Source organism: Nomascus leucogenys, chromosome 18, assembly GCF_006542625.1.
Source record: "Nomascus leucogenys isolate Asia chromosome 18, Asia_NLE_v1, whole genome shotgun sequence".
Lineage (NCBI taxonomy): Eukaryota > Metazoa > Chordata > Mammalia > Primates > Hylobatidae > Nomascus > Nomascus leucogenys.
The window spans coordinates 12,885,319-12,899,227 of record NC_044398.1 but is presented as its reverse complement, the minus strand read 5'-3'; the positions used below and the strand labels follow the sequence as shown (position 1 = coordinate 12,899,227).

Below are 13,909 nucleotides of genomic sequence, written 5' to 3'. Positions count from 1 at the left end.
TGAGTAGGGGTTTGACTGTAGTGTCTCGGCTCCGCTCGGTTTCTTTCCGAAGTTTAATTTTCCGGAATGGCTCCCAAACAAGGGCTAAGGAGGCGGAGCCGCCGGCACCGGATCTTCGCCTTTTTTGGAAAGTCCCAGAGAACCGGAATTCCTCCCCGCCCGGGGAGGCTGAGCCGCAGACCGGAGCAGCTCGCTCTCATGCTGTGGCTGTGACTGGGTCCATGGCGCGCCCTCTCCCCCGCGATCCCTGTGCCCCGGACCCAGACTGCAGCTAGGGCCGCGCGCCCGGGACCCCAGCGATCCCCGCCGCCTGCGAGCTGGAAGTCGCGAGCCCGGCGGAGTCCGCGCGGCCGAGCCCGTGTATGCAAATCAGCCATGTGACGGCAAAAGCCGCCTGGCCCAGCCCTGTTCCTCAGTCCATATATGGGCAGCGACGTCACGGGTATTGAAGACCTGCCCATAAATACTTAGAGCAACACTTTCCGTCTAACTGAGCGAGGAGCAATTGATTAATAGCTCGGCGAGGGGACACACTGACTGTATAATAACACTACACCAGCAACTCCTGGCTTCCCAGCAGCCGGAACACAGACAGGAGAGAGTCAGTGGCAAATAGACATTTTTCTTATTTCTTAAAAAACAGCAACTTGTTTGCTACTTTTATTTCTGTTGATTTTTTTTTTTTTTTTTTTTTTTTTTTTGGTGTGTGTGGTGGTTGTTTTTAAGTGTGGAGGGCAAAAGGAGATACCATCCCAGGCTCAGTCCAACCCCTCTCCAAAACGGCTTTTCTGACACTCCAGGTAGCGAGGGAGTTGGGTCTCCAGGTTGTGCGAGGAGCAAATGATGACCGCCAAGGCCGTAGACAAAATCCCAGTAACTCTCAGTGGTTTTGTGCACCAGCTGTCTGACAACATCTACCCGGTGGAGGACCTCGCCGCCACGTCGGTGACCATCTTTCCCAATGCCGAACTGGGAGGCCCCTTTGACCAGATGAACGGAGTGGCCGGAGGTAAGCCGCGTGTCTTCGCAGGCCCGGACCTGCGCGGCCCGGAGGTGGTGGATGGGGTGCAGTGGATGTGCGGGAATCGCAGGAGAGGATTGGGGCTCCAGGTGGACGGTGCTGACTGCACTGGCTTTGAAGACTGGAAGTGGGTGCAGGAGGAACCTGCGACAGCTGAGACCAGGGCGCGCGGGCAGATGCGCCAGGTCGCCAGCAAACCGGCGTGCGTGCGCCCCGGCGCGCCCAGCCCCGGGCGAGCGCAGGGATGGGGGTGGAAGAGGCGTCCCCCCGGGCTTCGAGGCTTGCGCAGGCCCTCTGGCCGGCAGCACTTCGACCTCCCCTCTCCCGGGGCAGGGGCAAAGTGACGGTAAAGTTCGCGGCTCCCGGGGAGAGATGCGCGCCTGGAGAGCCGAGCGGCGGAGAAGCGCCAGGGGAAAGCGTCGGTAGCTCTCTCCTGGGCAGAGCCGACCCCGGGAAAATCTCGGAGCGCTCCCTTCTTGCGGCCTGGAGGCGCGCCCCCACCTGCGCGCCGCCCGCGAAGTTGAGGGGGTTAGCAAGGCGGGGGCTCCGGCCGGCGGAGGCAGGGAGTGGGTGGTGGAGGAGGGCGGGCAACGGCGGGAAGCAGCCCCCGGACTGCCGAGGGAGGCCCGCGGGGGCACCGGCGATGCCGGTTTCCTTGGCGATGCAGTGGAAAGTCGTCTCTCGCGGCCCCCGCGCCTTCCTCGAAGCCGGGCCACTGGCCTTGGGCTGAGGCGGGGACGCGCGGCTGTCGGGAAAGGCGGAGAAGACTGGGAGGGCACGGAAACCTACGGACTACTTCCTCTACAGCCCCCATTCCCTCCAGCAGCTCTCGGCTGAAGCGCAGTGGGAGAGGGAGGGAGAAAAAGGCACAAGGCGCCGGCGATGGGGAGCAGCCGGGAAATAACCCACCCCCTTCTCGGGCTCTCCTCTCGGTTTGGCACCATCACGGCACTGACTGGGATAGGTCGATTCTTGGGTGGTGTTTGTCCTGGTGCCTCAGCCGTGGAACCCCTAGGCAAAAAAGAGGGAGAGAAGCTCCGGGCAGACGAGGCTTTTTAAAATATTGTTGTTGCTATTATTGGGTGTTTTTTATTGGGGACTAGAGCCACAGATGGCTGGGGGTGGAGGGGAGTTGGGAAAAGCTCATTCTGCTTTTTTGGAGGTAGTTCTTGAGTTCTGTACTGTCAATGGGTTGCCACAGTTGGGCTGGCCTCTTCTTACACTCTGTGGGCCTCAATTTCCCCACCTTTTGGACTTTGCCACAGCTGTACAGTGCTGAGACTCTGGGCCTTGGAAATGGACCTGTGTGAGCGGGGGTGAGAAGGGAGTCCTGGCTGTACTTTCATTGTTCCACCTCTATTCTGCCTTTTCCCTCCCCAGATGGCATGATCAACATTGACATGACTGGAGAGAAGAGGTCGTTGGATCTCCCATATCCCAGCAGCTTTGCTCCCGTCTCTGCACCTAGAAACCAGACCTTCACTTACATGGGCAAGTTCTCCATTGACCCTCAGTACCCTGGTGCCAGCTGCTACCCAGAAGGCATCATCAATATTGTGAGTGCAGGCATCTTGCAAGGGGTCACTTCCCCAGCTTCGACCACAGCCTCGTCCAGCGTCACCTCTGCCTCCCCCAACCCACTGGCCACAGGACCCCTGGGTGTGTGCACCATGTCCCAGACCCAGCCTGACCTGGACCACCTGTACTCTCCGCCACCGCCTCCTCCTCCTTATTCTGGTTGTGCAGGAGACCTCTACCAGGACCCTTCTGCCTTCCTGTCAGCAGCCACCACCTCCACCTCTTCCTCTCTGGCCTACCCACCACCTCCTTCCTATCCGTCCCCCAAGCCTGCTACGGACCCAGGTCTCTTCCCAATGATCCCAGACTATCCTGGATTCTTTCCATCTCAGTGCCAGAGAGACCTACATGGTACAGCTGGCCCAGACCGTAAGCCCTTTCCCTGCCCCCTGGACACCCTGCGGGTGCCCCCTCCACTCACTCCACTCTCTACGATCCGTAACTTTACCCTGGGGGGCCCCAGTGCTGGGGTAACCGGACCAGGGGCCAGTGGAGGCAGCGAGGGACCCCGGCTGCCTGGTAGCAGCTCAGCAGCAGCAGCAGCAGCTGCTGCCGCCGCCTATAACCCACACCACCTGCCACTGCGGCCCATTCTGAGGCCTCGCAAGTACCCCAACAGACCTAGCAAGACGCCAGTGCACGAGAGGCCCTACCCGTGCCCAGCAGAAGGCTGCGACCGGCGATTCTCCCGCTCTGACGAGCTGACACGGCACATCCGAATCCACACTGGGCATAAGCCCTTCCAGTGTCGGATCTGCATGCGCAACTTCAGCCGCAGTGACCACCTCACCACCCATATCCGCACCCACACCGGTGAGAAGCCCTTCGCCTGTGACTACTGTGGCCGAAAGTTTGCCCGGAGTGATGAGAGGAAGCGCCACACCAAGATCCACCTGAGACAGAAAGAGCGGAAAAGCAGTGCCCCCTCTGCATCAGTGCCAGCCCCCTCTACAGCCTCCTGCTCTGGGGGCATGCAGCCTGGGGGTACCCTGTGCAGCAGTAACAGCAGCACTCTTGGCGGAGGGCCGCTCGCCCCTTGCTCCTCTCGGACCCGGACACCTTGAGATGAGACTCAGGCTGACACACCAGCTCCCAAAGGTCCCGGAGGCCCTTTGTCCACTGGAGCTGCACAACAAACACTACCACCCTTCCCTGTCCCTCTCTCCCTTTGTTGGGCAAAGGGCTTTGGTGGGAATAGCACTGCCCCCTTTCCACCTAGAAGCAGGTTCTTCCTAAAACTTAGCCCATTCTAGTCTCTCTTAGGTGAGTTGACTATCAACCCAAGGCAAAGGGGAGGCTCAGAAGGCGGTGGTGTGGGGACCCCTGGCCAAGAGGGCTGAGGTCTGACCCTGCTTTAGAGGGTTGTTTGACTAGGTTTTGCTACCCCACTTCCCCTTATTTTGACCCATCACAGGTTTTTTGACCCTGGATGTCCGAGTTGATCTAAGACGTTTTCTACAATAGGTTGGGAGATGCTGATCCCTTCAAGTGGGGCCAGCAAAAAGACAAGCAAAACTGATGTGCACTTTATGGCTTGGGACTGATTTGGGGGACATTGTACAGTGAGTGAAGTATGGCCTTTATGCCGCACTCTGTGGCCCTAGAATGGCGAATCAGAGCCTATCTAGTTGTCTCAACCCTTGAAGCAATATGTATTATAAACTCAGAGAACAGAAGTGCAATGTGATGGGAGGGACATAGCAATATCTGCTCCTTTTCGAGTTGTTTGAGAAATGTAGGCTATTTTTTCAGTGTATATCCACTCAGATTTTGTGTATTTTTGATGTACACTGTTCTCTAAATTCTGAATCTTTGGGAAAAAATGTAAAGCATTTATGATCTCTTGAAATGAGTCAGAGGTTAACTTATTTAAGGGGGATGTACATATATTCTCTGAAACTAGGATGCATGCAATTGTGTTGGAAGTGTCCTTGGTGCCTTGTGTGATGTAGACAATGTTACAGGGTCTGCATGTAAATGGGTTGCCTTATTATGGAAAAAAAAATCACTCCCTGAGTTTAGTATGGCTGTATATTTCTGCCTATTAATATTTGGAATTTTTTTTAGAAAGTATATTTTTGTATGCTTTGTTTTGTGACTTAAAAGTGTTACCTTTGTAGTCAAATTTCAGATAAGAATGTACATAATGTTACTGGAGCTGATTTGTTTGGTCATTAGCTCTTAATAGTTGTGAAAAAATAAATCTATTCTAACGCAAAACCACTAACTGAAGTTCAGATAATGGATGGTTTGTGACTATAGTGTAAATAAATACTTTTCAACAATATTTTTGTTGCAGAAATCATTTCTGAAATACTTACTGGGTGGGAATTAAACAGTCATTGTCTTTGTGGGAATATTGTTTAAAAAACAGCACTAAGCACCAGTGAAAATGCTTTGACCAAACCATGGTCTCCAGGTCTTCTTTGCTAGCCTGTGGACACCAACCCCAAAGCAGGCTCCATTCATAATCAAACACTAGTGTTCTGGGGATTTCCCCCATGCATTAGTGTAAAAGTGGGGAGGCGTTGTTTTGACTCATTGTTCCGTTGTCTCTAACAGCCTATAGCTTCTCTCCGCTCCTGAGTGGGCTCCGGAAAATAAATACTTACAAACAAGTGCCCACTCGGAGACTACACATTTGCAACCGCTTTCAGAACCCTGACCAGGGTCTAGAACTCAGACGAGATGTGGCTTTGTGGAAAGTGTGGTGGCGTGGTCAAGCTGGAAATGACTTTCAGCTTCCAGGATTAGTCTCATGACCACAGAAAACTTTTTGAAAAGCGCTATCATCTCTTCAGATCGAAAATGCTCCCAGACGCTGCTGATGACAGCATGAATGGGTTGTCAAAGGAATTACCCCAGGACTCATTTCTCTCCAACCTTCACTTCCCAATTGATTACCCCTATTTGAAAGAATCATTGATCTGCCAAAGGTTTGGTGGGTCTAGAAGTGACTATCAAAATACTCAGCTCATTGGATAAGATAGGTGCCTCAAGAAAATCTCAAAGATAATCTAAACTAAACAGGCCAATATAGTCCTCCATGGTACTGGGTAAGGGTTTGCAAAGAATATACTGTAGGGTTCATTTTACTGCAAGTCGTTTGTAGTGGTTTTAAAATATAAATTCACCAAAAAATAATTTAGCCACAAAGTAAACAGATGATGCCTTTGTGAAGTTATCATCTTTACTGTAAAATCTGGGCCTAAATATCATTTAAGTTCACCCACTTCTGGATCCTTACACAAATGTAACATGTTGCTGCAGCGTCCACTGTTTAGCTGACATCTGAAAATCCCTTTGTCTATTTGCCCTTCAGCACTGTTAAGACTCCCTCGACTCAACCTGTATTTCAGAATAGCAGATGGTTACAGCTACTCTGGAAACCACCTTTTGCCCTTACCAGCACTAGAATTTGAAATCTAATTTGTGGAGGGAATGAATGGCTTTCTTCTATATCTCTTCTCCATCCCTATTTCAAGGATGTAGAATCTCTCTATTCTATTACTACGAAACAAGAGTTTTCAGAACTTGTTTCATATTTTTTTAGTGACAGGTGTTTTCTCATTAGTTCCTGTTTCCCAGCTTGTTGGCACAGTATCATCCTTGCTTGTCCAACTTTGGTAAGTATAAGACAATGCCACATTTTGACAATTACGTGATTTTAAAGAATACTTCCCTCCCACCAAGATTTCATTATATTAAAATATAGTATACCCAAATTTTGTAAGATATATTTGTCTTGCCAAATTCTAATCTTAGAGGATTTTCAATCAAGATAATCTTAACAATTACTTACGAAGCAGTAGACTAAGTCATCTCAAAAATAAAATAGAAGATATTTTGATGACAGCAAAATTGGTTACATAATCACTTTCACCCTGACGTGGGTTTGGTGAGGTAGCATTAACACACATACCATAAGGAACACCACATCTCAGCATTTCCTCAGAGCCAACTTTGTGGCTTTTAGTAGTAGATTTCAACATGTGAGGTCAGTATCTTTAATCCGATTTTGCTCTCTGCTTAAAATGTTCAGGGTGCTTCTTGCACGTCTCATTTTTTACATTGCTCTAGAAATAAAGCATAGAAAAATGTCTTCTTCTAATCTTGTACATACACTTTTGGAGAATAATTCCTTAAAGATTCGTAGTGCTTTTGAGATATTTCAATTCATATTAAAAATGCGTTGATTATACCTACATAAGGCTTACAAGTTTTCGTAAACCTGGCTATTTAATTTCATTATCCCAGCTGCTAATAAGATTAAGGCAAATTGTTTTATATATATTAAAAATGGCTGCAGTGACATTTTAACCACTTAATACCACTTGTGTGTGTGTGTGCGGGGGGGGCGCGGGGGGAAGAGCGGTCAGCATTAACACAAGTCCCAAAAATGCTGCCAGCAGAAGCTAAAACTAAACAAATTCCACAGGAAAACAAAACAAAAACTAAGGAAAGAAAATAAGTCCTAAAACTCTTTCCTTCCAGAATGAAAGTATTTTTGTTTTCTTGTATAGTACTATCTTATTTTCCTTAGGTTAAATACAAAGTTAAGTTTTTTCTGTTACAGCAAAATAGTCCGATTAGACATTAGCTTCAGATGTGTTTTCCCTCATGCTGTTTCAAAGCTCACTCTCAAGGAAATAAACTATTTTTAAGTGTATATTACTTGGGCTTTAGAAATCTGCAGAAGGCCACTAGTTTTTAGTACAACATAATCTTACAGTATATATTGTGAACCTTTAATGGTAATCAAACTGTTGACATCAGAGCAGGTAAGGTTTTCCCTGTCTTGCAATAATCAAGTAAGAATTATCTCTAAACAATTTGAAACATGTCTTCATTTTCCATCAGTACACTGATTTTTTTTTTCCTTTCTTTTTTGAGATGCAGTCTTGCAGTTGTCACCCAGACTGGAGTGCAGTGGCACGATCTTGGCTAACTGCAACCTCTGCCTCCCGGATTCAAGCGATTCTCCTGCCTCAGCCTTCCAGGTAGCTGGGATTACAGGTGCCCACTACCATGCCTGACTAATTTTTGTACTTTTAGTAGAGATCGGGTTTCGCCATGTTGGCCAGGCGGTCTCAAACTCCTGACCTCAGGTGATCTGCCTGCCTCAGCCTCCCAAAGTGCTGGGATTACAGGTACACTGATTTTAATCCAGAAACGTAAACATCCCCGGATTTGGGTTTGCAGATTCAATATCTATAAGGGACTTGACAAATGGTTTCCTTCTTTGACAACAGATGCCTCATTGCAATGGAAGTGATCAGCGATTGGCTTCTGTATATACGCTTAAGTTATTTAGACCTGCAATTACGGAAGTAGCACTGCTCTCAGGTTAGAGTTGGAAAGCAAAAGGCAAGCCCTGAATTAAAGATATATTGCTTCTTCATTGGGCTGTAGAGCTAGAGCACAAGATTCAGAATCAGTAACAGATGAGTAATGGCAGAGTCCTCCCGAGATGCCAGGACTGAGGCACCTACAAGGAGACAATGAAAAAGGGGAATAAAAGGTGTGGATTTTGGAAGAAGTTCATGGTTACTAGTGTTAAAAGCTCAGAAAACCCTCTCCTGTTGACAAAACACATATTACTTAAAAAGCAGGCTATCACTTTCATTAATAAATAGCAGTTGGTGTAAATGCAACCCATTCAAATCAGGCTTAGTAAAAATCAATTCTCATAAAATAGTAAGTAGGTACACAATACTCTGCATTGATATAACTGGCCAGTGACAGAACCAGATACTTTAAAAGCTTCAGAAGCATTTAGACAGACAATTTCTCACCCATGAGGCAATTATTGCATTTATTATTCACCATAAAAGTGATTAATATCATTGTGCTCATTAGTCTTTCCAAGGGGACGATAACTTTTATCCCACAGTTGTTATGAAAACATTATCTATATTGGAGGGAGTATATAGAAACACAATAGCAACACACCAAGTCAGTCATGACTAACAGTTTATGCACACAGGTACAAGACACTTTCTGCACCACATTTTGTCTTTGTAATAAGCATATTCTTTCCTTAGTGGCTCATTAAAACAAGTTACATTTTGTCTTCACCACTAATTTACTCAGAATTTATTAGTGACCCCAAAGTTTCACTGTTCTTACTGAACTAAATCTGAGATATCATATTGCTGTTTTGGCCTGCAAAAATTTCAGTTACTCTTTTGAAAAGCACCTTAGGTTTTTTCTTCCAAATTGCTTGTAATTGAAAACTTTAAAACTTCTTTTTTTCATAATGAAGTCATAATTCTTCCTTTATTACTATCCTACAGCCAGGATGAGTTTTTGTAGCTTTAATGTACTAAGTTGTATTATAACACATACATTGCTATTAATAATCTTGGTAAGCTAATCAACTTTTTGCTACAATATAATCCAAAAAAGTATGTGACTGATAACCACATTCATTACTGTGCTATGGGAAAAAAAACAACACCTTTTATTTTGTGAAGTTTTCTAAGAAAATCATTTGCATATCTAGAATTTTATTTTCAAACTAAGTGGCATGAAGAACTGCTTCAAACTGCCCCCAAAGGCATTTTAAACTACACCAGAATGTGGAGCTACAATAAAACAATTTTAGCAACAATGAAGGAAATACTTGGTACTATGCCTGTGTCAGGTTTTATAATAAAGTGGCATGTCCTGTGGAATATCTTTTTGTGTTTTGGTTTTATTTTTAAATCACTCACCAAGTATTTGCTTTTTTATACTATCTTAAAAACTGGGAACAAATACTTCCTCACCCTGGGTCTCTGTGTGCGTAAAGAGGCAAAGGCACGTACTGTTTCTCTACATACGGGGTCAACATTCCACCAATAATAGCAAATCTCCCTTTATTATAGATATTAGAACTCTATTGCCACTTGGGCAAGTCAATCAAGAGGGCTTAGACGACAGCTGGGCAAATTTTAATGTGTTTATTTCTACAATTTGTTTTTATTAAAAGTCTTGTGAAAAAAAGGAATCCTATAAATAGTAAAAAGGGAGAAACAGTGCTCCATGGCCTGAAGCAAATGGTGTCAATACATTTGTAAACAAGGTAAGACTGCTCGGACTATTAAAAGCACAAAAATAAAACTAGTCACAGATAGCAAGACTTCGTTTCAGAAGATGGGAGTGGGAAGTAAGAAGTGTTTAATCCCAAGTTTTGGTGCCCTAAAATGGCTAGTAGTAGAGTTAATTCTCAATTGTCTAGCTGTGATCTTCTGTGCCTTCTATCTCTTCCTACAGAAAACCACATTAGATGTACCCAGCACTCAGTCGTTTTAGGGAGAGGGTTGAGACAACACTGCCAGCACCACAGCTGCAATCACCCGAGTCGGGAACATTAAAGTTCCTGAGAGAATGTGAAACAGCTATCAATATTTCTCCCTACTTTTACAGTAAAATATTGGAAGTAAATAAACATAGGGAATGCAACAGCTGGCTAGGAGTGTTTTACATTCAGTTGTTTGGAAGCATAACACATTCAGCTCCTTTGAATCTTCCCGTTAGAAAATACAGAATTACTCTATCACCTTTTATGGTACAGTAAGACAAGAAAAAAAGTCATGTGAGGATAATACAGTCTTTGCATTAAAGGTGAATCTGCAACATGAAATCTGCTCAACTCACAGATCTGGAGATTCATAGGGAAGATAAGCTCTAAGTGACCATGTCACAGAGATAAGCAGGTGCTGAATTTCTTAGTAGATGCTGCCTGAGTAAATCAGATGTGGCTACTGGGCAAAGGGAGGAAAGAAAATAAATCTTGTCCTCTACATGCATAGTTATGTTGTGAGAGTGATCACCAAACTGAAAAAAATCATTTCGTTTTCACAAGGAATTAATTAGGCAGGCCAGCTCACTTTAAACAGTAGCTCAACTCTTTAAACCTAGTTTTTACCAATGACTTGAACTAAAAACAATTCAAACCACTGGGTCATGCACAGTCAATAAGTTAAAACTATAAGAAAAAAGGGCATAAGGGCATGAGTGGAAAATAAACCCTATTTACCTAAGGGGTAGGGAGTGGCGGGAAGAAAACCACTTAGTATTTTGTATAGAATGGGGAAGAGAGGAAGATATTTTCATTATGGCTTTAGGATGGAAGCGCTTCACATAGTCCCCTGCCCCATTCCTCCAAATCAAAGCCCCAGTGGCAGTGACAGTACCAGGAAACAATCTAGCCTCCCCGCCCACCCCGCCCCCATAACCGTGCCCGGCGGCTGCTGTCCAGTCGCCCGTGCTTCCCAAGGCTGCCGAGGAAGCGGCTGCTGCTCATTCCAGTAGATCCAACGCCCAGGCTAGGGGGTAGAGACACAGCCCTTGTGGTAGGGTAGGGCACGTCTTCGGCCCACCGCTCCTGGGCGCCGGTGGCTTCAAGGGAAGACCTTGGGACCTGGATAGGGTTCTCCCTCGCACCAGAAGTCATCGGCCTGTGGGGTCTCCAGGAGCCACACCTCTCGAGGCAGGTCACAGGCCGAGCTGGAGGCCTCCTTGGGCCTGACTGGCTCCAGCACCCGGTAATAGTGGCAGTCCCGGCCATCGTCCGGGTCGTAGGGCGGGGCCAGGATGTCCAGGAAGGCGGCAGGCCCTTCCACGGCGTCGATCTGGTGCAGGTTGTCCCGGTGCGGTGTGAGGATGCAGGGGCCGCTGGCCTCGGTGTACTCGGCCCGCGAACGCAGCACGCCCGGCCGCACAGCTTCTCGCTCCCGGGGCTGCAGCGGTGGCTCGAACTGCTGCTCGGGCGGCAAGGCCCGCGGCCGTTGCCCGCCGCCTGCGTCTAGCTTGTCCATGCAGCTGATGCGCACGGTGCCGTATAGCACCTTGAGCATGCCGTGCATGCCCGGGTGGTCGTGCAGCGGGATGGACGTGCCGCTCTTGAGCAGGAACACGCCCAGGCTGAAGCCGTCTGTCTCGTAGATGTGCATGTAGGTGACTGGCGGCAGGTTGGGCGGCAGCGGCTGCAGTGTGGCCTTGCGCGGGGCGATGTTCAAGTCCTCGGCGCGGACCTGGGTCAGGAGGCTCTTCAGCTTGCTCAGGTTCTCGGGGAAGCCCGGCGGCATCGGCGCCTCCGGGCCAGAAGCCGCGCCGCGATCGGAAGCGCCGCGGCCGCCCCCGCTGCCCCGGAAGGTGAGGCAAGCCTGGCGGGCGATCCGTTGGATCAAGGAGGCCATGTTGTCTCGGGGCATGGTCGGCTGCTCCTCCGCGTGCCGGGACCGGCCCCCGCCTTTCCTCCGCCCCTTACGGTCCCCGGCGGCCGCCACGGCTGCCGGCAGCCCGGGTCGAGGCGGGAGGCCCCGCAACCACCGGCCCGTCCGGCGCGCGGCACCGCCGCCAACCTCAGCAGCCACGCGCCCGCAACTGCCCGGCGCGCTCGCCTTGAGCCCCCTCTGAGCGCGCACGCGCACGCTCCACACCCCGCACTCACGCTCCGGGAGCAGATACCGGCAGCGCGGACGGTGCCAGGCTTTGCCTTACGCCCGGCGCTCCATTCATGCGGCCCGCACCTACGACGGTGGCCGGGCGCCCGGGGACCCTGCGGAGCATGCCGGGACTTGTAGTCCGGCCCTCCTCTTGAGCGCTGAGACAGTTCACCTTGTTGATTGGAAAATGGAGGAACTATTACACATGTTGGGCATAAAGCGATCTTTTTCAGGATGCAGAGGTGTTTTTCTTGTTTTAAAAAAGATGAATCGGGGTGAAAGAGTAGTAGCCACTTGACTACAACTCCCGGCACCCCCCGCAGGGTGGAGTGACGCACTTCCGCCAGCTGGCCCGCGGAGTAGTGGAGGCTCTTGGCCTTCATAAGGAACGGGGCAAGGAGGGTCGTTAACCTCTTGGCGCCGCCCTGGGGCCTGGTTAGCCGTGCAGGGTCGCCTTCTTTTGGCCTTGCTCCTGGGAAGGAGGCTGTTGAGTCAGCCTTAGCTCCTCATAGCGGCCTAGGCAGCACTGTCTCCCACGGGAATTGCAGGAGGGCGCTTTTGTAATTTTGTGTTTCCTAGGAGGGGAGGGGGTCCAGGCCGTCCTCTGTGATCATCAAGGTTACTTGGCCCAGCTGGGCCCATCTGTTGTTTGCATCAGGACCTGATGACGCTGCTCTTCTGGTTACAGAGCACTATAGCTTTTTGTTGGAGAGACTTGAGAGGCCATTTACTGTGGTCGTGGATTCTGAACATAGTTGAGGTTATCAAATCTTGGTTTGCCTGAGAAGGGGGAGGGGGGTTTTATAAATGCAGATTCCCTGTCGTCACCCAGAGATGGAGTTACTAGATGGTTCTGAGGCATCCTAGGAGAAAAAGTGGTGTGCAACAGTCAGTTCAATCAGTAATTGTGAAATTAGTTCACTACACAGAGGCATCCTTCTCTGTGGCGTGAACTAACTTTTGACATAAGTAAATGACTAGAAAAGCAAGACATTAGATACTATGACTTTAAACTTAACCCTGAGTTTAAAGTCTTTTTGGATTCCAAAGCTGAACATGGGTTTCTTGTGCATTTTGTAATTGGAGTGGTTGAGTGAATCCTCTCCAGTTAAAATAGGCATACTTTTTTAGTGGATTACATAACCTGGTTAATGAGTACTCACAATATGCCAGGCACTGTGTTAAGTGCATTATATAATGAATGTTATACTATTTAATCCTTGCAGCAACTCTTAAGAGGCAGGCACTATTATTATTCCCAGATTGCAGATGAGGGAATAAGTTGTAGGATAGTGCATACTAAGTACCCAGCAAAGCATGAGCAGCAGAGCAGAAATAAGTACAGTCTTACCAAAAAACGGCAGCTTAAATTGGTGTAAAAGCACCAAAGGAGAGTCAGGATATTGTTCCAGCCTACTGTGTGTACTTACAAGCTGTGTGTCGTTAGGCAAATCCTACCCTTTTAGGTTCTCAATTTATTCATTTGTAGAATGTCGGTGTTAAGGGAACAAAAGTTCTGAACCCTGCTCATCAGAACCCCCTGGGGAGCTTAAAAAATAAAGATCTTGGGGTCACACCTCAGAGATTCTGATTCAGAAGAACTGGAGTGAAGCCTATGTTTTTGTTGTTGTTGTTTTTTTTGTTTGTTTGTTTGTTTTTTGAGCTGTAACAAGGTTTATCGTGAAGAGCGAAAGAACAAAGCTTACACAGCTTGGAAGGGGACCCCAGCGGGGTCCTATGATTTATCTTTAAGATGCTTCCTCAAGCGATTCTTTCTTTTTTTTTTTTTTTTTTTTTTTTGAGACGGAGTCTGGCTCTATTGCCCAGGCTGGAGTGAAGTGGTGCGATCTTAGCTCACTGCAAGCTCTGCTACCCG

The 13,909-nt window shown here is 48.2% G+C and overlaps 2 protein-coding genes across 2 annotated transcripts; one reads left to right on the top strand and one right to left on the bottom strand.

Annotated features, from left to right (window-relative positions):
* Positions 1 to 488: 488 nt before the first annotated feature.
* On the top strand, positions 489 to 4,886 carry EGR2 (early growth response 2). The gene is made up of 2 exons (XM_030798319.1): positions 489 to 1,009; positions 2,402 to 4,886. The coding sequence occupies exons 1-2, from the start codon at positions 841 to 843 to the stop codon at positions 3,661 to 3,663; spliced, it is 1,431 nt and encodes a 476-aa protein (XP_030654179.1). The 5' UTR covers positions 489 to 840; the 3' UTR covers positions 3,664 to 4,886.
* A 3,504-nt stretch (positions 4,887 to 8,390) lies between these two features.
* ADO (2-aminoethanethiol dioxygenase) lies at positions 8,391 to 12,151 on the bottom strand. The gene has a single exon (XM_030798318.1). The coding sequence runs from the start codon at positions 11,797 to 11,799 to the stop codon at positions 10,987 to 10,989; it is 813 nt and encodes a 270-aa protein (XP_030654178.1). The 5' UTR covers positions 11,800 to 12,151; the 3' UTR covers positions 8,391 to 10,986.
* Positions 12,152 to 13,909: the final 1,758 nt, after the last annotated feature.